The 23,305-nt window shown below is 39.9% G+C and overlaps 1 protein-coding gene across 5 annotated transcripts in view; it reads right to left on the reverse strand.

Annotated features, from left to right (window-relative positions):
- The window catches only part of NIPAL2 (NIPA like domain containing 2), a 55,237-nt gene that overhangs the window by 12,157 nt on the left and 19,775 nt on the right, over nt 1-23,305 (reverse strand). For all 5 annotated transcript variants that reach the window (XR_012659272.1, XR_012659273.1, XM_075085479.1 and 2 more), the window contains 5 exons: nt 22,779-22,847; nt 19,800-19,971; nt 9,534-9,593; nt 7,434-7,555; nt 1,234-1,330 (listed from right to left, as the gene is read on the reverse strand). Coding sequence is in view for 3 of the 5 variants with exons in the window: in XM_075085479.1 (XP_074941580.1) it covers nt 1,234-1,330; nt 7,434-7,555; nt 9,534-9,593; nt 19,800-19,971; nt 22,779-22,847 (520 nt within the window). In the remaining 2 variants the exon portion in view is untranslated. The remainder of the gene's footprint in view (nt 1-1,233; nt 1,331-7,433; nt 7,556-9,533; nt 9,594-19,799; nt 19,972-22,778; nt 22,848-23,305) is intronic.

The raw sequence follows: 23,305 nt of genomic DNA on the forward strand, positions 1-23,305 counted from the left end.
ATGGCTGGACTCACACTGCACTCCTCCAAACCAAGAGTAGTTGAACAGTGAGACCTAACGCTTTTGGGGCTCTTCCATCTCTGCTTCATGCAGGGAGCATGGAAATCCATCAAGGCTTCTGCAAAACTACAGATCCTAATGTTCCCAGCACTAGGAAACTTAAATGGGAAGACTGTCCCAAAAAAGTTGATCTGAAAGTCTGAGCTTTCAGCTGGGTAAGAAGCCAGTCAGGGATCTGAAGGAAGGCAGTTAATAAATCTGTGAGGGTTTTTCACATTCAGTTAAATCCAAATTGTGTACCTGGCAAACTTTAGTGAAATTCTGTTTTATCAAAACACTCATGACCTGCTCCATTAGAAATGTGCTTTATAAGTCTTTGCAGACTGATACATGCACCCACTGAACTCAGTGAAAATATAACCATTGACTTCAGTGGCATTGTTCAAGCACCCTTCACTTCAACCGAAGAAATGCAGTGTCCCATCAGGGTTTCACGGAGAAGTGACAAGGCAAGGACAGGAGAAGCCACAGGGTGTTGACAAATTCTTAATCTATGCCTACAAGCAGTAGAGCTTTAGAGATAGTCTCCTGACATTTTTCAAAACTGACTCAAGTTTAACTTTACTGAATGCTGCCTGATAAAATGATCTCTCTTGTTTCCCTGGGTATTGATTGTGGCAACATTAGTCAGAAGGCAAACTTCAGTGGCCCACTGAGTTCTTGCTATGCTTCTGGAAAGGTGGTAAAGTGTGAAATGTTGCATACGCAAACAGGCATAGATAATACAAAGGAAGGTTCCCGTACAGACACAGCACATCGCTGCATTTGCTTACAGAGCACTTACTTACAAGGTCTTAAGCTGCTCTGTTTTAAAGAACTGATTTTCACATCTAGCCTGCTCTCTAAAACAAAGTTGCAAATAATCCCCTTTCCCAGGATCTAAAGCTAAAGCATTATTTAAAAAAAAGCTTCAGAATACCATTGCACACAGCATATTAATTTCAGGAAATCTGTAAAAAGAAATAATGCCAGCAATAAGCATAGAAAGTATGTTCCATAATCAGCTTTTCTCTTCAAAAAGAGACCACAGTAAGAATCATGTAAAATGTTTCAGTGATTCTCCTTCAGCACGCTGCTTTGAAATGTCCCTAATCTAAACTAGCTGGGGAGACTGAGTGACAGGGAATTATCAAGTAACAGACAGGAACATTAAAGTGAATAATATGTTCTTACCCAGCAGTGCTACCATCATTAACAAAACCACGATGTGCTTCACAGCCTTTCTTTTGTAAAAATAGAGGAGAATGCAGAATATTATAATTCCTAAGATCTGAAAATAAAAGGGAAGAAAGTCAGAACTGTGAAACCATTTAATAAATGCTTCATTCAAAGTCTTTGAGACATCATATTAATTTTCTCTGCTCTAATGGTTCAAAGGCGAATTACTTTATTGAGCACCTTCTGCTAAAAACTAACCTTATTGCCAGTTGACTGAACTATCAAACAATTGTTGTCATTTATCTTTCCTATTATAGCAAAAGTTAAACTTTGAGCATTTCTTATTTCTTTAGTTTTAATTTTTGCACTTCCAGCTCTATCTTGTCACCAGTAGTATTGAGAAGATTTTTTTTTTAATGTGACAGCAAAGATACCCATGTTTATTCGTAATAATTCTTCCAGAAACTGTTTATAATTCCCATGGAGTAAAGCACTTACCTGGAGGAACCGCAGTCTCTCCTTCTAGCTATGGTATTCCTAGTGTCACTCTTTGTGACATGCAAACTTATTTTTGCTATTCCTAGTGTGACTCTTTGTGACATGCAAACTTATTTTTGCTATTCCTAGTGTGACTCTTTGTGACATGCGAACTTATTTTTGCTACCTTCTTTGCCCTTCTCCCCAGTCCTACTAAAAAATTCCCCCCAAACACTCCTTTTGTTCAAACTTTCTGTCATATGTTGTAAGGAGAAAAATACTTATTTCACATGGTAGTTCTCAAATCACAGGTACCTGTCAGGAGTTTACCTTGAAAAGCTCAATGACACACTACCAGACCACACTGCAGGACATCTGCAGCTGCTGAAGCAGATTTACCTACACTGTGCATGGTTCAAACTTGCTGCTTCAATAACATCTGACAGCTAAATGACAGACAGTTAAATTTACTGACTTGCTATTAATGTGTCTCTTGCAGAGACAAGTTACCCTTAGTAACTCTTGCCTTTTGCTATCTCAAAAGTGTGGGAATTCTCTCTCCTACCCACATTGCCCAAATACCCCTCCATGCCTAAAGAAAACAGCAAGTGCGAGAGCCAAAAAGCTTTTGTGAAACCCAGAAGACTCATGAAAACAGGGGTGATGGACCTCTGCATTGAGAGGTGTTCAGCAGCCTGGTAGCCTTAGAGACTGCATGGAGAAAGAGAAGTTCGTTTGTGCATGTTGAAAAGTAATTGAATAGGGGAAATAAGACAGAAAATGAGATTGTCATCATTAACGAATCTGGTTATTGTAATTTTCTACCAACAAAACAAGTCATAGAAAATCCTCATGTCTATCTCCTCGGTTTTGTCACCAACATACTAATTTATGTTTTATAATGCTACTCCAGTCTTAAATCAACAGTCACCATAAGGCAGCACTAGACTCAAAAAGAACTGGGTATTGCGCTGATGAAATTTCCAAAGAAGCAACTGAACAGTTGCTAGCAGTGGTTAGATAATGTAACATAGCGGATTTCTCATTTTGGATAGTAACTGCAGCAGGAAAGCAGTCATCAGATACATTCAGTTACTAAAATTCTCTGCCACACTCACACCTCCCCAAATTTAGTAGTGTTCAAAAATATGAACAGAATATAGTTATGCTTTAATTCATTTTTTATTTACCTTCACATGGATCGCTTGCTCCCAAAGACAACTCAGAGACAATTGCATCTCAGAACATTAAAAGGACAAATTTGACTTTCATACCACCTTCCTTTAAAAAATGTCAAATATTTATTACAAGATTAAAAAAAAAAAGTAAAGTAGTGGGTTTTTTTTTTTTGTAAAATGTGTGGAATATAATAAAGCATTTTGCTGTTAGTTAAAAAAAAAGCATTCCTGGACTAATGCTTGTTTAATAATCTTTTCAATCTCTTGTGGAGTGCTGGTCTCCTCTCCCTCCAGAGCAACATCCCTCCCCACTAGGCTTGCACCCAGAGGTGAAAGCTGGGCCATCAGAGGGTGGAACAGAGGTCTTTGCCTTAGTCTCACAGTAAGTAACCTGGCCAGCCTCCCCAGCTTTATCCAACAGCATAACATGGGGTATGTCTAAATCAGAAACCAAGTCATGTTACAATCTGCACACATGTGAGTTCATCTTGGCCTGTCTGTGGAAAACTATGACAGGGTTTTGAGGGAACTCGACAGCAGAAGTAAAGGTAGCAGCTTTGCTCTTCACGCCACTGGCAAACACATCTTAGGGCCAGAGGGAATATCCCGTTATAAGGTTACAGCTACAACAGCCACCAAACAGCTTCAGTTGCTATTTTGACAGTGAACAATTCCTAACAGAATGGAAGACAGCTGCGCTAGATAAATATTCCCCGCACGGAAAGGTACCCAAACTAAAAAAGACGTTCCAGAGATGTCCCAGGTGTCCTCTTCCGTGACGTGCCAGTTCAGGACTCGCACACAGGGTGGTGTGTCTGGGATGGGGCCATGGCACCAGGTGACAGAACACTGTGAGACCTGCTAACCCCCAGTGCAAACCCGAGCACCCGTCACCTCTCCCACACCCTCAGGGTGGTTGCCAGAGAGTCTGCAGAAACCCATGAGACAGCCCTTCTGTAGCCAGCCAGCTACACCTCAGGTATTGATTCATTTTATAACCCATATACAACTTTAGTCAGAACGCCAGTAGAAGGAGGCACCACCATCTGCCCTGCGACTTAGATTTCAAACTATGCAAGAACGGTCATCCAAAAATAAGCCCAGGGACAGTCGCTGGCTCAAACCATTCCATCACACCAGCTCTGGTGCTCCGCTCCCTCTTCCACCTCACTCCAACACCCAGAGTGGCAGGTAGTGCCAAGCACCACCAACCTCAAGTGGGCCAAGTCACTGTTGCTGGCTCTGTCCGTCAGCCCTCCATCAGTCCTCATCCTGTCATCAGCTTTTCTCTTGCTAACACTACTGTAAAGCTCCACTGTGATCTCCTCCTGTTTAAAAGCAAATAAATGCACCAAGAAGACTCACTTCTAAAAGGAAACAGCCAAGCAAAGCTATCAAAAGGACATAAAAAAGTCCCTGATGGCAGCTCTGGAAGGGGCGCACAGGTCTGTGTGCTTGGCTGCTTCTGTCTTCTGGGGAAGCCCCAAGAGCAGCAGCAATGTAGGGCCAGAGCTGGCAGTCCTGTGGCTGAATGTGGGGACAAAGCTGATGTTTGCTTTTCAGAGCTGTTATTTAAGTTTCTTCAGCTCTGTCAAGTCTCGCACACTAAGCATGAGATTCAAACAATTAGTTCTCATCTCGTGCTGCCCAGCAGCCAAACTATTCTTCTATGATTCTCTGCCAGTCAGTGACCCACCAACAGATCACCTTTAATCACAAGACAAGAGAGAGGCCATCATCATGCAAGCAGAGTGCATGGGTCCTAACAGGACCTCAAACAGACAGGGACTATCTGGGGGTGCCCCAGCTGTTACCTATGATTGTGTCCTGAGAACTACCCAAAATAGTGCTCGGTCTTGTAGTTGATAACTGTGATAGTGTTAAAGACAAAGTCCAGGAATGGGAAGTGCATAGATTATATCAACTTCACATATTCTGTTTAGAGGAATTGAAGGAACTTGACCTGCTTACAATCATTTTTGCTATTATAACTAATCTCTACTGAAGTCTCCTCAAGCCCACATCTCATCAACTTTTTTTTTTATAGTCATGATGTTTTCCATGTTTCTAAACATTACCAGAAGGCACCAGAACAAAATATCACATTGTCTGCCTCAACTGTTTTTATGGGATATACAGCAACATGGGGATCAATGAACCAAGAGGCTCTTCTAGGCACTTGAAAGAAAAGCAGAAATGCTTTGAACCTGATTTTACAGAGATTAAATATTAACAACCCAATACTCACTATGCTTCTGTTTAGGCAAACCTAAGAGCTTCATCTATAATTAATGTCTTCTGTAGTGACTCAAAGTGCACACAAGGAAAAGAGAAAAAAACAAGCTAGAATAGTCATTCTTGCTCAGACATGGTTATGCTACTGCAAAATCTCAGAAGGTGACTCAAAGTTGTCTCATGTGGGAACTAGAAGCTATTTCTACAGAACTCCTCTGATGCCAGTGGAGTGCCACATGGGGATGGTGTATCACCCACACAGAACATTTTGTACCATTGGGGCTTTGTATTTCTCAGCAGACCACACTTCAGGGCTACTTGTAGAAAGACTGTTAGACTGCATTATACTGCTGTACTGTCTCCTCGCTATATATTTATACTGGAAACTCTGCAACTTGTGCTGCGCTTTTTTATATCTCAGCAGCCAACCTGTGCTAGGCATTTTACAACCAATTATGAAGACCTACCTCTCTGTCCAAATAAAACGTTTATAACAGAGTTTTCTTCAGCTTCCAGAAGCATACCAGGGTAATTAAGCTGGTATCTCAGAGTCTCTTGTGGAGCCTTTCACTCCTCCCTCTTCTTTAGACAGCGGAAGCTCAAAACAGATGAGTCCAGGGAGCAGAAGGAACAAATAAAGCCTGATATGTTGTTGAGTCAACAAGATATGCTGTGTACTTGCCCCATCCTTGCCTGCAACCCATGTTGTACATGTAGAATTGGATGCTGGCTGAGGCAGGGAAAAGAGAGAAGGGGGGAAAGAAACCCTAGGGGTTACCTACCACTCCTTCATAATTTCTCCTAAGAAGAATACAGCACAGCCTTCCTAGGCATTCAGCTGTGTTCTTATTAACTTTTCCTTAAACAAAGTCAAAAAAGTCCTCAGATGGGGAAAAGCCCTTTTCCAGAAACCTGTTGGTTTCAAGAAAATGTGAAGACCATACAGCACGGAGATTTCTGGTGTAACTGGGCATAGATGGAGAGTTTTCTCACTCCACCACCTCTACACAAATGAGTGAGGCCATTGTGCCTAAAATGCCAGGCTGTTTTAGTATCTATAGGTGGAACTGCATGGTAAAGGGGGATATCGAGTAGCAAAAAGAGAGTAGCAAAAAGAGTGAGCACCAAAACCCCTGTTCTGAACCACCTCCTAATGAAGTCCCTCTCCCTCTGCTGATTACATGGATTTGCCGAAGCTACCCTTAATGAGTACCCCAAAACTCTTGGGCATTCCCTTCGAAAGCCTCTCTACTGTCTGACTGAAAGTGTATGTTATGATTTATGTAGCATGATCATTACCTTCTTCCACTGAGCTGTATCACCATCTTTCAGGAGCTTTTAAAATACACAAAAAATTGAGCAGGAGGGTCAAGATTTTTTTGTGTTAGCGTGTAGTTTCTGCTTAATCAGTAGCCTCATGGATAATGAAGATGTATTTAAAGCCTGCAGGCTGCCTAAAAGATTAAGGTCCTTAAACTGTCTACTCAGTGGCTTTCTAACTGAGCTTCCTACTGAGAAAAGCCTGGGCAGTAATAATCTGACCCAAGTGAGTCACTTTACTGGGAAAAAAGTAACTGCTTCTGAAGCTCCTATATTGTGTCTTTTTTACATTCAGCCAGAGGAACAAATTTTCAGCATTCCAGAAGAAAAGAGAGAGAGAAACTCCTACTCACTCTGGTCTTGTTCCTGATGCTAATTAAATACATCAAAGAAGATGCATGGTATTTGAAGTTTGTATACAGATACTTTAATCAAAATGTATTTTTGTATTTGAATTCAAACTCAGGCTCAGATTAACCTGAGTGGCAGTGAAGCAGGCTGCCTTTCCACATCTCAACTCCAAGTAAAGCTCCTTTCAGCCAGGCTTAGCAACATAGGGATAAAACAGAGTAATATTAAAGAAAAAAGCAGAACCAAGAGCATACATAGTCTGATTTTTAAAAGCACAAGTCCATCACATTTCAGAAAAGCACTGTAACTTAGATGTACATGCAGACAGCGTGGCATGAACACTCATGTAGGAAATGTAAACAGTGCCAATATTTAGGTTATTTCCTCAAGCCCACTAAAACCCCAAAATCTTTCCATTCTTGTTCAACCTGCACAACTGTGACTTTCCTCTGGCTCGTAGTTTGAAAGATAGCTTTTGGTTCAGCATATTTTCAGCATGGGGACTGGAGTGACAACCCAGAGACTTGCTCTCTCCTATGAAAATCACACAAATCATCTTCAGGGCCAGGTTTTCTGCCACTAATTCATAATGCTGCAAAAAGCCCGATACCCCAGTTTTTCTGATTTAGGGAGTAGTATGAACCAGATACTCACCAAATATAGCAAAAAAGGCCAACTCACTAAGTATTTCTGTACTCCTCTTGCTGTGAGCTCTTGGGGTACCTTTGGAGCAAATGTCACCAGCAAGTATGTCCCTGTTACTGTCAGCGTTCCTCCTTTAAAGAAAAGAACTCATTATTTTGGTAATACAATATTTGTTAATTGGTCATCTTTGCTCTCCAGCTAACTTGGAAATAGTTTCTACAAGAAAATTTAAGTCCATTTAATCAGATCTGGCTTAGGTAATTGGGTTGCCTTGCATTTGGGGTCTTATCTAGTGTAATTTTTATTAAAGACTCAAAGGAGTTTGGAAATATGAAAAAGTTGTCAGTAAAGCCTCATGAATTAGGGTTCCAACTCAGCAATGCATTTCCAAATACTTCCTAATTCTAATCCCAGGTGCATCACAAAGGAGAATTGATCCTTTGTATTTCTCACAGGCACAAAGCAGGTCACATAAACTTACCCTAAACTGAAAGGACAAGTTGCTTACTGAGGCTAGATCATTAACCAGGGTAAATAAACACAGTTCTGAAGTCAGTATGGCCACAGAGATCTGCACCAGCTACGGACCTGCCCTGGAAACATTAAGCGCAACAGATATGTTCCAGTCCAATGCTTATGTGAAGCTGTCACGAAGCCAACATGTTGGCTGCTCCCTGTTGTATTTGCAGACCGATGAACTGTTTTATAAAAGGTTGATTTGCAAAAGACTCTTCAGCCATTAGGTTGCCAGGGCCCCTTTTCAAGGTCAAGCTTGCATTATTGTGCTCTTAATAAAAATCTGGAAGTTCTGCCTTATGGACAGCCAGCTGACAAACACAGATGTTCATCGAGGTATTGAGACAGAAGTGAGCTGATCCTGAGCTCATAAACTGTATTGGATTAAGGAAGATATTAGCTAATCAATTTTTTTTTCAAGTAAACTTTAAAATTCTTGGCAAACCTATAAATTGGTATGGAATACAAGGCTCAGGAATACAAAATAAAGCACATCCGGAGGACTTTGCTGGCACTGCTATCACACACAGTTTCTTTGGAAAAGCAGAACTGTTCTATATTTATGTGCTTGCAAAAACATCACCATATTTCCCATCATACAGCTCATTCCTATGGAATGTAGCAACATTGTTAAATCCTTCTTGCAAAGTCAAACTTACAGAAATAAAATAAATCAGTGCTTGAACACTAGTTAAAGAAACACACAATGTATAAGGCCATAAAGGAAACACGATCAGTGAAGGGAGGGGGGATTTTGAATGTAGCAGCTGAGCTGGCAAACTTGGATCCCAAACATGAATAAATATTATATAGTATTCCTGGAAGAATACTGAACAGATCTCTCCAAAACATTCATGAGAACAGCTGGGACAGCCTTGTTATAGTATGGACAACCAATCCTAGACACTAGCAACCCTACAGAAATACCAGTTGCCCTGTAGCAACATCAGGTGCACTGTCCCAGTCAAGATGGCTTGTGTAAAGCCCAAATCCTGAAATATGCTTGTCTCTCACTATTACTCTGTTTAAGCAAGGCAGTTTCGATATGCAAAAGCAATCTTGGATACAGACAAAATGTTGACATGCTTTTACAGTGAAGACTGTGTTTCCCACAAAAACATTGACAACATGTTTATTTGTTCTTTGAAGTGATAAAATTAATACCAAAAGGGAAGTTGTCACTTTTAATTGAGCTTGAATTTTTGTCCAATGTGTATGCAGTAAGAAAAAGAAAACTTATATTTGAATGAATAACTCAATAGTTTTATTGTTTTTATTAAAATTGTGTTGTACTCGTAAAGATAATACTAAATACAACCTCAGAGGCAAAAATAGACAATGAAAATAAATTTGAGCAATAAGGACACATAAGGAATGAGTTATGGTATAAGAGCAGAGGATTTGGGAATGCAGTCCTTTCCACATGCATTGAAGATTTGCTCTCTTTTTGACACTTCTTGCCAATTTTGAAAGTATCTGCCTTGAAACACTTGCTTGGGAAAGTGGGACTGTGAAGGTGGGGGGCTGTGTGAGAGTTACAGCTTGCAAAGCATATGGCAACACACATGTCCATATTAGCAAATGCTTACTTACCCAATATATCAGCAGCCCTCATGGTCTTCTTTAGGAATAAGACAGAAATAAATGCACTACCTATAACAGAAATATAAAGAGATTTTTTTATATTTGGTAGAATATAAAGTGCTATAGCAGAAAGCTGCCCTGGGCCAAGTATAAATATATCTCATGGCCATTGTTGTTGCACCATACCATGATATAATCAGCCAGGAGTCCATTCCGGCAACAAACCAACCCTCAGTTTTTACAAGATTTTATATGTATCCAGCAGGCTTTTACATGGTTGAAGAGATGCAATACCCTTCCCATCTCCCACACAGACACTGCTTAAACTGCTCTGATTCAGTCATATGTGGAAGTGTCAGGAAAGCTGGGCACTGATCAGCCTTACTGTTCTACTCCCCATTTCGCCACCAACTCACTGTATGGACTTGCTCAGGGCAAATTGCCTCATAGAAGGATAAAATTCTGCTTCTTTAGACTACAATATGTTAGTATAAGAAAAGTAGCAGCAGTACAACCAAGAGGAAGAAAGCCACTGCAAAAGCATAATATTTAGTATGAAGTAAGAGAGTGGTCATGATGTCTGCAAATAATTAGGTACCAATGTAATGTCATGCAGGAGCACTGCCCGTGATCTTCTGGAGTGACTTCTAATGAGGAAGGAGAAAAATGGAAATGAGCCCTGGAAATGACCTCCTGTTCCTTGGGCAACTCTTTCCCTTGTTCATCCCTTGCATCTCCCCTCTGCCAGCTCCTAGACCTGCCTCTTTGGGACAGGCAGCAGTGGGTGGGTGAGCAGCAGTAGTGACCAGGCCAGGATTTCTGGTAAGCAGCTCAGTGTGGACATGTGCTAGAGAGGGAAGAATGGGTTTGGTCTTAAGACAGATGAGGCTGTTGACCACCTGGGAGAGATGGCTCTATTCCAGCACACAATGTTAGAGCATCTACCTCTAAAGAAGCAAAAGAGGCTGAATAGCTTCTATGTAAAAGATGAGGAAAGGCCCTTGGGAGAGGTGCATCAGTAATGTTAGATTCACTCAGAAACCTCAAAGAAAGACTCTGCCCAGGAGGGACAGTGGAGGACACATTGAACCTAAATCATGGGAAGCTGTTATAAGAGCCCTGTTCCTGCCTACGGCATGAAATTCTTGGTTTATTCTTGAAATAACAGTTCAACATTTTTGCAACCATCTTTGCCTCATTATCTCTATTGTTCAGATGGAAAATTTAATTTGTGGTTAGCTAATAGATGTACTCTAGATAAATCTAGGGATGTTCATAGCAAGAGTTAAATAGAGAACTGGAATTCAGAATCATGTCTGTGTTATCCAATCAGTAGAGAGTCAGATATAGCAGAAGTCATAAATCTAAAATGTATCAAGGGTGATGGAGATCCGTGCAAATGAATAAGTGCAATAAAACAATCTTCAACTGAAGATATCACATTGAAAGTAAACTGCCTGACACGGTTTTCTTTATTCAATATTTCAGTGACAACTTTGCTAGAGAAAAGACACTGGTATCCAGGCAACACTGGTAATAGCAGAGCTACCTACGTTTGGAAAAGAGAGAGGACAAAAACCAGGAAAGAAGCAACAGCAACCCAAGATAATGCAGGAATTAATTACTGCTCTGTCTCCCTGCTATTGTAACTCTCCAAAATTCCACTTCAGCCCACCCACCCAGGCAGTCACTGTCACAGCAAAGACCTGTTGCTTAATGAACTGATGCCTCAGTGATTTTTTTGTTTTTTTTATTATTATTACTCCTTTGTCTGGGCTCTCTGCATTCAGCATAGATCTAGTAAATGCAATTTACTGCATTTACAATGCCTACTTCTCTGGAGATGACAAATAGCAGCTTTGGGGAGATCACAATCTCTGAGGCTGGCAGTGGGCACAGGGAGGCACTGGAATGCATCCAGAGAATGAAACTTGTCACTCAGTCTGTCATCCGTTTTAATAATGCATTCAGATGCAGCAAGCTCTTTCTCCAGAGATAGCTGGCAATGCACAAGAGATCATGATCTTAACAGAACCTATGTATAATTAATGCTCTTTATGATGTGTAATACATAGAGGAATCCAAAAATAGGAGAGGTTTTCAGAACATATATTAGGCCATTTGGGATTGGAGGAAAAACTGAAGTAGGGGGGGATGTATAACACTAAGGTGAGGAGGCTGAGACCCAGGAGAGACTCTGAACTCGAGTCTAATATCCCTTTGGATACGTCCCCAACACTTCATATGCATTCAAATGAAGAAGAAAAGCAAATGGTGTAAATCTAAGTGAAGAAGCAGAGAACAGTTAAACAGATCTGATGGCATGCTAGAGGATGGTGATTCTGTGATCCTGTGACATACATGACTGATCAGAAGCCTGGCAAGCTCTGGCTATTACCTTCAGGGCTGAATTTTAAGTAAGTTACGGTAGCAGAGCTGAGAGAGCACCTTGTTATTACACACTGGCTAACACAATATTTTAATTTTATTTTTATTGTCCTAATTTTCTGGGTTTTAAATTCTAAAAGTTTGAGTTTTAAATGGTCTTTTCTGTTCTTCAATTTGCAGGGTGGGTTTGAACCAGGTTAAATCAAAGAAACCAAGGGCAGATCATCTTGATGCAGACAGTGGCTCACTAGAAGTGACAGGCCAGAGGAGGAGGAGTATGAAGGGAGCCTGTAAGCCCCAGGAGTGCAGGCTGGCTTTTGCTGGTTTTGTCCTCTGCTGGCTTTCCATCCTTCCCTGGCCAGCAACAAAAATGGCAGGCAGCGAATTATACTCCAGGAGTCCAGTGAGAAATGCACAGCCCTCACAGCTGCCCTGCCCCTCTTCCTTAACTCCTTTGGGCTCCAGCTCACAGTCTTAGGTAGATTTAGCTGCTTAAGACATTAACTCTTCCAGAAAAGGCAGTTTAAGACAATATGCTAGATGGCCAACACATTCCCCCTACCATCTCCTCTCTGCCTGGTGGCCTCCAAGATGACCTTGCTGTGAGCAGGGGGTTGGGTTAGGGACTTTCCTGAGGGCCCTCCCAACCTGAGTTATCCTAGGACCCTGTGAACCCCTGTCAGAAGAGTAAGTGGGCATCCAGAGGCCACAGCTAAGCCCACCAGATCTATGTGTTAAAGGCCTTACTGCATCCCAAATTCAGCTCCTAAATGCAGCCCTACTGAAACCCCTGTGTTCAGCTCACCAGACTTTCCACTTCTTTCCCACCATCCCTCAGACCACAGGCAAGGTGCTTCCCATAACCCTACCTCTCCTCCTCACTATCAGTGATGTTACACCCTCACTCTTTCCTCCTAGCCTGCTTCCCCTTCACCATGATTTCATCCCATCACTGCAGCATGAGTCTAACTTCCTACTGCCCAGCCCCAGTTTTCCCTTTCCCACTCCAGGGTCCTCTTGTTCCCCTGTCACAGAAGCTGTGTGCCTCGTCCTCCTCCACTGTTATACTGATGTGGGAAGTAAATCACTGAACATTATGTTCAACTCTACGAATGAATAGACTGAGGAACTTGGGCAATTGCCGTGCTGAAAAGTATTAATGTGTCTTTGCAACTGTTCATTTGTTTGCCTGTTATTTTAAAAAAAGCTATAGACATTTAATAGAGATTGTGATCTGTGTCAGAGTGAGGAATAGCCTCTATTATTCTTTTTGTTGGCCAGCAATAGAATGCAACAATACAGAAATGCAGACAAAAATTGTGTCAAAGTGTAAGCTGGCAAGAGCTTGGCAACAAAACAAGCAGCTTCTCATTGTTCTGGAGCCTCGCTGGTTTTGAACCACTGATGTTAACAATACAACACATGCACAGCTCTAAGCCTGAATTGTCAGCCTGTAAGTCATTGAAGCAAAGACTGCATCCCTGGTCGTATGAGACGACTTGTATACTTTTGGGTGAATCAGAACATTTTTAGCTTTTTAACTAATTACTGAGGTAAAACTTTCAAAACCAAGCACAGATCCTACTCCCACTGAGAGTGGTGGCAGATAGCCTGCTAGTTCAAGAGAAGGGCAGAAAATTTGGGAGATGATCTGTTAAGGATTAAACATTATGGAACAAACACATCCTAATGAAATCCTTGAGTCTATTTAATGCCTTTATTCCATCATGCTTATATTAATATCCACAATTTAAGAAGTACGTAGGTCCTGTAAAATATCTGTATCTATATGACACGGCCTGTCTGAAGGCTCATGAAACTCTTCAATCTGGAAATACGGAGTTAGTTTTTCAAATGAAAAATATTATCACTTGGCACTACATCAAAATCATGATAAATAAAAACTATTTGGTAGAAAAAGGGAAAAAGAATTTGTTCAGGAGCTTAATTGTTATGTTGAAACAACTTCATCCTGTCATACATCAGCATAAACCAGGCCGGTTTGTATTCATTATTGAATGAATAAATATTCACTATATATTAAATTAATATATATTCACATTATTGAATGAATATACATCCACTGCAGCAAGTGAATTTCAATTTAAATTGGAAAAATGGTAGAAAATGTCCATTTTCTGCATGATATCCAATTAAGTGCCTTAAGGTGGGTGCTGTAATGGTGCTACACATATCTTAGTCAGCCGCTCATTCCCTTAGGAGAGTAATCATTTAAGGTTATCTCCATATGTAGGTTTTCTCCAGCATAAACAGAAATAAAGAGTAGTGTGATATGTGGGTTCTGCCACTAGCAGATACTGAATGGTGAGAAACAGCTCACAAAACAACTCCCCTGCCTCCTAGACATGAAAGCTGAAGTTTGGATTATTTCTTGTTTGTTTCTTTAGGAGAGGGATGATACACAACAGAAGTTAAAGACAGAAAATATGTACTGATTCACAGAGTGTATTTTCTGTATTTTGTCCAATCCAACCTGAAAAGACTCAAATGAAAGAGTGTCCATCACTTATTTTTCCTACCCAAAACTATTTCACAAATAAATATATTTCATTACTTTTTCCTGGTACTGACGCTATTTATAAATCTCATCTTTTTACCTTTGTTTTTATGGTCAGGGCTTATATTAAAGAATTCCTTTCATAACTGTTCATAACTTCAAATATTAGTGTATCCTTCCTTTTTGTCTTTTCAGTTCTTAGATGAGCTTTATGTAGTATTTAAAATAGATTAGGACTGTCCTCATAAATCATAGACTGCTTTTACTTCTTCTGTCTTGTCCAATAGTTCTCCAATAAAAAACCTAAAAATTTAATATTTGCCTCAAATGTTCATTCTGTTAAGCTTAACTGATTCAGTTGGGTAAAGGTATTTAAAACCACCCACTTTGCAGAATATTTTTGTACCCATTTCACTGGTGGTCTGGATGAGATACCAAAGGAGGAGTACTAGCCATGATTCAAAGACTATTTTTTAACGTTTGCACCTCTCCCAGTTTGTGCAACAAGAAAAACATTTCACTTTGAGAACAAGCATTTATGTTGCTTTATGCAACTTAAGGGTCTGCCTCCATCTAATGAAGGAGTTTAAACTCACCCAGCTGATTTTGCACTGAATCTGTTGAGCAGTTCTCAAGCTGTGAGGATGCAGTTGCTGCTAGTCACATTTTAAAATGTGACCGTAAAGTATGCTTTATACAGACAGACCCTCAGTCTACCTTTCAAGCTGAAGAGATTCAGTACCAGCCCAGTACAAAAGCACTTAGAGATGCTTTAATCCCTCCCCAAACTCAAGCTATTTTAGTCTGCCACATAGTCAGGAAGATCTGGAGAAATTACGAGGCAGGTAGTACATTTGATCACTGCAGCTCAAATGAACAGGAGTTTCAGGGGGCAGAGAACGGGGAGCAGGTCTTCCTGGGCAAGTACCAGTATTTCCACAGGGGATCCAGAGGCTTCACACTAAGAGGGGGACAAAAAAAAGGGCTGAACTGATGACATTGCCAGTCACGAGAGGAATGTGATTTAACTGAAGGATAATGTGAAAAAATTACCAAAAAAAAATAAAAAAAAAAATAAAAAAGTGCCCAAGCATTTTTATTAAGCACACTCAGAAGGAAAGGAGCTGGTTGGGAGAAAGGAGCTGTGCTCACAGCCATGGAGCAGCCTAAAATACCTCTCTTCCTTGCAAAGGGCTACTGGGTGGGGTCAGAAGGACAGGAAGCACAGATGGCCCCTAAAACCCGTGCACAAAGCACAAAGACAGGCAAGCCAATGTGCACTCTGCAGGCACTGACAGACTAATCACAGGTGGCTTTGAGTGCTTGTAGCACTGGATATAGACAATTCATGCTGGAGAATCTCCCTGCCAGAGACTATCAGCTTAAAACCTCCGTCGTCTTATCCTGCCTACATCTCAGATACATTGTCTTGCTCAAGGGGAGGGGAGGAGCTCAAGGAAAACCAGTGTGCTGACCTACTGTGGGTCATTTTGGGGTAGGCAGGGGAGAGGATCCAGGTATGAGGACGATGGATACATTTAGAGCTGGTGGGACCTGGGTATCCTTCAGGGCCAGAGCTCTGTGTCAAGGGAGGATTAACACAAATTTGGAGAAACTTAAAGAATACATGTATGCGTAACCAGAGTTAAACAGAGACCTAGCCCTGCCCAGGACCTCTTGGAACAAATTCATCACAGCTAATTGACTACTCAAGCCTATTCTTAGTTTATATGAAAGATATTAATGGTGCACTGAATACAAAGGAAGATATTACAGAATTTAGTCAGTTGGTGCATGACCTCTTGATAACTATCCTGCACACTGAACGTGTAACATTTCTAACATTATTAAATACTAGTACTGGAAAAGTGGTGGACAAAACATGAAACATTTTCCCCCATCCTTAATGCCAATATCCTAATAAAAAAGCAAGCCAAATATCAGAGGAATTGCTCAAAAGAGAGACCATTAAGGTGAGCTTAATTCTGGAAACTGGGATAGGACATACACACTGTGTAGAGAAGGAAGAACCCTGAAAATCTTTTTGTTGCATTTTCTAGACAAGTACAAATGAAGTATTTTAAAGAACGGTCAGGTGAATATTTTCCAGTTCTCATTAGTAACTGAGTTCTCAAAATCCCAAGTCTGTGGGCCATGATAGATTACAGTGAGTGGGAGAAATCCATTTCTACAAGAATATCTGAGAATCCTTTTCCTAAAGCACCATCAGGGATATCAATTTTCAAAGCCTAAAGCAATTTCTTGCTCCACAGCTATTTAGAAGGAGCATATAAAAATGCAAAGGGATCTCAACAATGTCAGTTTAAGTGAGTTAAGTGTAAAACAGCTCTCTACAGAATGATGAAAACTGCAGAAGAAATGATCTCTGATACCACTGGCCTCTCCTCATCCCCTCCAAACCCCCCAAGTTATTTCTGCAGGCAAAAGCAAGACAATGAGCTAAAAACCACAGCAGCCTAAAATTACTGGAACTACATGTAAAACATGATTTTTAATTTTTAAGTATAAAAAGCTTTTTAATGATCACATCAAACATGTAGTACTCCTCCACTTTTAAATAAAAAATTTACCAATTTATCCTCTTGAAGAAAACAACTGCTGTCTTCTTGAACTATTTAAAACCCTGAACAGATGTAGAGCTTGCATCATTGCAACCACACACAGAAATACTTCCACTGTGTAACAAGAAAAATATAGTCTTTGTAGCTTAATTCTAAGAAGAAAAAAATTAAAAACTACTGGTGTCATGCCAATTCTTGGTCTGTGGTGCTGGATTCTTTCTAAAACCAGCCATCAGAAGCACCCAGCTCAATAGAATGAGGCATAAACTTTTCACTATTTAATTGATACCGGGTTACGTGCAAAATTCAGTTGGATGCAGTTAAATGTGGTAGCAGAGCATAATAGATGTTGGCTCCATCTATTTTAAGACTCAGGATGCTTCCCGTCTCAGAGGTCTGGAGATATATGATGGGTACAGCCCAAATCCGTTCTGGGTAGACTCCAGTCTGCCTTATCCTCCTCCAAAACCCTGGCTTCAAGCAAAGGAAACTTTTCATGCAGACCCAGAGTTACAGACATCTTCAGAGAATCCCCTAGATGACCAGGCATACTGCAAAGCTCATTTGCCCTCAGTACACCATAGGTACTGAGTACCCAATGTCAGTGAGAGTCAGGACTTACCATGCACCAAATTGGGAAAAAATGCTTATCAGAAAAAGTGGACTTAGGGTTCAGAAACAAATTTGGAATTTTTTATCAAGTGCTTAATTTCTTCATTTTAAAAATTAACTTATGAAAGACACATTCAATAATACCTCAAAACAACTGCCAACTAGACTGTGCGAAGTCCACCCTCCACCACCTAAAAGAGGTCATAACTTAATGAGAAAAATATTTCTTGATCTTTTACATTTGAAGACATGCTGCCTAAACTAACCTTTGCAGATGATGCATGTGCATCTTGGTCAGTTTGTCATCCCTAAATTATGAACACTTCTAAAATTAAAAGGATGCTCTCTCTCTGTGTCTTTAATTTCAGAAGACAGGAAAGTGTCTAGTGGTAGGAAGTGTTACTGGGAAGTTATTGTTGTAATTGGCTGTCTACATAATTTTTACTTTCCCTTCCTTAAGGGAATACTTGCTAGACTAAATAAAATTTCAGATATCTCTATTGTTTGGGCTATGAAATGGATACTGTCAGCTGATATATGGGAATGAATATAAGATATTGAAGTGCTTTCTGGGGTCTTCCAGGACAAGCAAATTGGGTCAGTTAAAAAAAAAAAAAAAAGTGGATGAGAATTTTGATAAGATATAACAGTTAGTAAAATGGTTTCTTGGTATTTGTTATAAGTAAGGGGAAATGGAGAATGAAGGGAACTGATGCAACATTTCTTCACATATTGCAAAGGTAAAGAAGAAGGAATCTGCCCAGATAAAAATCAACCCGAAATGTGACCTCTTCTTTGTAGCAGTTTAATAACCTATGGAATTTTTTCCCATTCCACTGCTTTTCACTTCTTCTTTCTAGTTTTCTATACTTGCATTTTATTTAGTTTGGGAAACAAATTAGATTGGTCAATGTCCCTTTATATTCAGAGACATCTGAAAATGCCTACAGTTGTTAAAGATATAACTACTGCTGCCAAAATCACACTGGGGTATGTCATACTAATTTACATTTTAATGTCAGGTAGTATCTCATTCCTTTCTTTGAGAAATCTTTTCTATGAAGGTGAACTACTGTGGCTTTACATCTCTTCTCCAAAATTCTGCAACAGTTTAACATTAAAGGTTACAGTAAATTACCTGCAATTTCCTTTCCCCACTATCTCCTTGCTAAATTGCACCCACATACGGTTCACTGCCTCCTTCCACTACAGCTGGGCAGTCCACTGGGGAGATAATTCATCTTTTCTACTTTCCTATGGAGAATCACTCACTGCAGTGTCACTTCCAAGCATGAAACTGGTAGCTGGAGACTGACCATGAAATGTTATCACTTGTCAATAGCAAGCGAATGAGCTCCTACACATGTAGAGCTGTTGTGATATCTCAGCCCTGGATGTTTCAGCTGTGGATATGAAGCGACTCGATTAAGGGATACAGCCGCACCCTGTATTCTTGTATTCACAGCCTCGGTACAATATTACCCTGTCCACTCTGCTTCGCATTAGCACAACATGATAACATATTTTAAAATTTATGTTTCTTTAACAAAGAAACAGACATCTCATACTTGTCAATACCTTAATTACAAAAAACACATGAAGAGTAAGATCATATCAAACGAGTCCTAAGGGTAGGAATTCCACTAAGTCCCATTAATCTGCACATGAAGGAAAAAATTAACAACTTTGATAATGTCTATAAATAAACTAAACATTTCAGGAAATTCCTAGGCCCTTTTTGTCACACACTACAGCGAGTCAAGGAAGTTTGCTCATGTCAACATGAATCATGGTGATGGGCAGGGGACAGGCAGCAGAAACCACTTGGTGTGACGGTAACATAAAAAACACATTGTAGATACTCAGGATCAGACCACAGCTCTGTGCAGTCAGCAGGTACAGCACTGGGTGACCAAATGGCAGGAACCAGCAGAGCACAGAGTGACACAGAAGATGAAACTATGGATAAAAGGAAGATATTAGAAGAGTCTCTAAGTAGAGGGTTTCTGTTAAACTGTCAGCTCATATAATTATATGCATAATTTCTTTTCAAACCACAACATTAACATTTTCCCATTGTGTTTCTGCTGCAGTTCCTGTGGTATTATTCCTTTAGTCACAAACAAGTGTTCGATTGAAGTATGTACCCAAGCAAGAAATGGCAAACCATCTCACCTATGACAGATACACATCCCAGTGGAGCAACAAGGGCAATGGGGGCAAATCCATAGGCTGTGAAATTGCCCATGTCTCCAAGCCCCAGGAGGGTAATGCCACACCACCACAGCTTGCTCGTGTAGTAGGGCTTCGGCTCTGTTTGGCAAGCCAGTCGGAGATGAGCGTATTTCTAGAAAATTAATTATTAGGAATAGGTATGAAAAGAAAGACTTCCATTGTGTTCTTATGTCTGACAAAAGTGGAATAATTAAGGGGGCTGTCAACTTCAAATTCCAGGTGTGTCAAGGTTTTCTTTTTAAGCATCTTTCAGCTTGTTGTTGCAGACACACTGCTTTGTGTCAACTCAGTACTGCTTCAGATGTGTGCTTTCTTAGCTGTGCTGGAAATGACTGAAAAATTAGACATCTAAATAAACCTGAAAAATATTAAGTGAATACTAGCTAGTGTGTCCTAGCTATCACTGCACACCTCTGTCCTTCTCTTAAAGCAAAGCTCAGCAGTTGTGCTGTGAATCTGGAAACACTCAAACACAGGAGGTGGGGCAGAATCAGAATCGTAGAACCATAGAATCATTGAGGTTGGAAAAGACCTCTAGGATCATCAAGTCCAACCATCAACCCAACACTATCATGTCTCCTAAACCATGCCCTGGAGAACTGTTGCAACAAACTGGGAGAAGGGGACCAGACAACATGGTGTTCCTGCTCCATGATACATATCCTCACCAGAAACACAATTTCAAAATGAAAAAGGCAGGTCTCTAATCACATGCTGTAGAAAGGACTCTAAATTTATTAGGTAGAATTTTGGATTTGCCTACAGTCTCCTGTTTGACCTTGGAAGAAGCTCTCAGGTAAAGCATTCTTTTCAGAAGGAAAACCAGCTCTACCTGTATCAACAGGTATAATAAATACTCAAGTAACACCTCATCAACACTTCTTGTAACATGTTGTAATTGTTTTGTCTCTGGCTGTACAGCAAGAACCTGTATATAACAAAGTAATTTGACTTTGAACATGCTGGTCTTCTGAAACAGAGTCCAGGCAGTCTCCATCAGGAGGGTGTCATGATTGGGAAGGATGCAATGTTTGCCACATTAGTTCTGCGGAATATGTTTTCCTTTCTCAGATTCCTCACTAGACTTCCTGTACATGGGTCAAAAAAGTTGGAAACCAAATGATTTAACTATTGTAGTATAAATGGTGGTAGAATATCTTTTTTCCCCTCCATCACTTGATATTTGAAGTGTTGCTGCAGAACCCCAGGGAAGTTGTAAACAATTTTCCTTATATTCCCATTCTACTCTGTAGTATGGGCCATACAGTAACATCTATGATACACCATAGTATCAGTCATTCCTCTTGTTGAGAAGATACAACACATTATTGCAGCTTCATGGTGTGGAACACATTGAGTGATGAAATCCTAGGAAGAAGTTGAGCCCTCCAAGGAGAAAGGGAGCATAAGGAAATCAAACTTCCCTGAGCCACAGACCAGCAATTCACAGTAGTATCCAGGATTTTGCATGTTTCATTTTTATAAAAAACAAACAAAACAAGCCCAAAAGAGAAAGGTATATTAAATAATATAATGAAATCAAGAATCCAGCTTTTTGCTGAAAACCAAATAGAACAAGTTCTTAACTGAATCCTAAGCTCTGGTTTCTCCCCAGATTCTTGTAGGAATAACTCTTGAGGGCACAGTGTTATTCAAAAGATTGAAAACACGGCAGGGTCAGCTCAGCAGCTACCCTACAGCCTTCTTTCTCTAGATTTCTGCCTTCTTTGCACAGTAATGTTCGTGGATGGTATTTAGGTGGAGGCTGTTTATAATCCAGCTGAAACACACTGCAAATGGTGGGCTGCTCTTTAGCTGACAACCAGCTAGAGGGAGGAGAGGAAGGATAACTGACTGCATGGTGTTAAAGGGAGAGAGAACAAAAAAATTTGGCCTGTCCATTTAATGAGCGTGAAATGTTGTGATCTAGGGAAAGTCATTATTTGTATTTATAAGACATTGTTACTAAATGGAGAAAAAACTATTTTAGAAGATAAATAAAAATTTCATTTGAAACTGTCTGTCTAATGGTAGTACAGAACTATTGGGTTTTCCTAAGCAGCATTTTAAAAGCTGGAAGATAGTTCAAATCCAGTAAATGCTGTTAATCATTACAAGTCAGTAGAAGTCTGTCTGCATGCCTCAGTACATTCCCTGGCAAAGCATCCACTTTGGCACTCAGTGTCCTTAGCAGACAAAAGATACAAAGTCTGAACAACCTCATTATTATGGGCCAGACTGAATTTCCACTTCACCAACAAGAGTTTTTCCATTGAAACAGAGCCTGTCCTAGTACTGTCACCATCAGCAGGTTGGAACTCATATTGGAGAGGTAGCAGTTGTCTCAACATGCCTGCCATCTTTGGCTAAACAGATTTCTTTCTATGGGATTCTCCATCTAGAGATATTTAAGATAGTAGGGAATTATTGAAGAACCTTCCAGCATTAATAAAAAGGGTTATTATGAATAGAAGATTTCATATTCCACAGCTTTCTGTGAAAAAGCAAGAATTAACTTTGTATGAGACATATACTACTCATAAAATACAAGAGAGCAATAATCCTTTTTCTGGACAACTTATGCAACAATGTCTTCTGTGCTTCAAAAACTTTTGTTAGAAGTTCTAAAAATACCATGAAGTCTACAAGATACAGATTATAATGAATTATTTATCCTTCTATTGAGTATGTGTTCTAAGTATTAATACAGAAAGGATTTTATATATCTCATCCTACAACCTCTTGCCATAGTTGTAAGGTCAGCATTTCCCATTGCTTTTATGATTTAAAGTCATATTTACTCAGATTATTTAATCTTAATTTGTATTTTGAAATTCCATAAAAAACATAAAAACAAATTGTAACATAAATTACTTGCTAAATATAAACAGCTCAGAATAAAGAGAAATAATTTTATACCTGTATATTCAAAGACACACTGATCAGAAAATTTGAAGCAGCAGCAAGTAAAACTCCGAAGAGCTGAGTCTGCAAGATCACAAAACAAAGAAATACATAAATACTTATTAGTTTAAGAAGAGCAATATCACAGTGGTTTTCTGATAACACATTGTAACCCAATCAAAAACAAATTATTGCACTTTTTAGTCACTCAGTTCATGCTGCACTGAGTAAACTGATTAAAAAAATACCCCTGCACAGTTGACTAGGGCTTAAGTAATAAACAGCTGGGAAAGGAAAGGGAGTTCTAGTGCAGAAGGTGGTTTTGCTGTCTGTCAGTAGAACACCTTCTTAAATCTCATGAAAGGAAAAAAACTAGACAGGTCTCAGCTGAACACTACAGACATGTATTCCTCTTTTCCAAAAAAAAAGTACTTGTTTTATTACATAATCCAGAAGAAAAATCAACCATAATCTAAACATTCATATTGGACCACAATTATCTTACGTGTTAACATATCCACTGTTTGACAGGGCAGCCAGGA

This window comes from Phalacrocorax aristotelis, chromosome 2 (assembly GCF_949628215.1).
Source record: "Phalacrocorax aristotelis chromosome 2, bGulAri2.1, whole genome shotgun sequence".
Taxonomy (NCBI): Eukaryota; Metazoa; Chordata; class Aves; order Suliformes; family Phalacrocoracidae; genus Phalacrocorax; species Phalacrocorax aristotelis.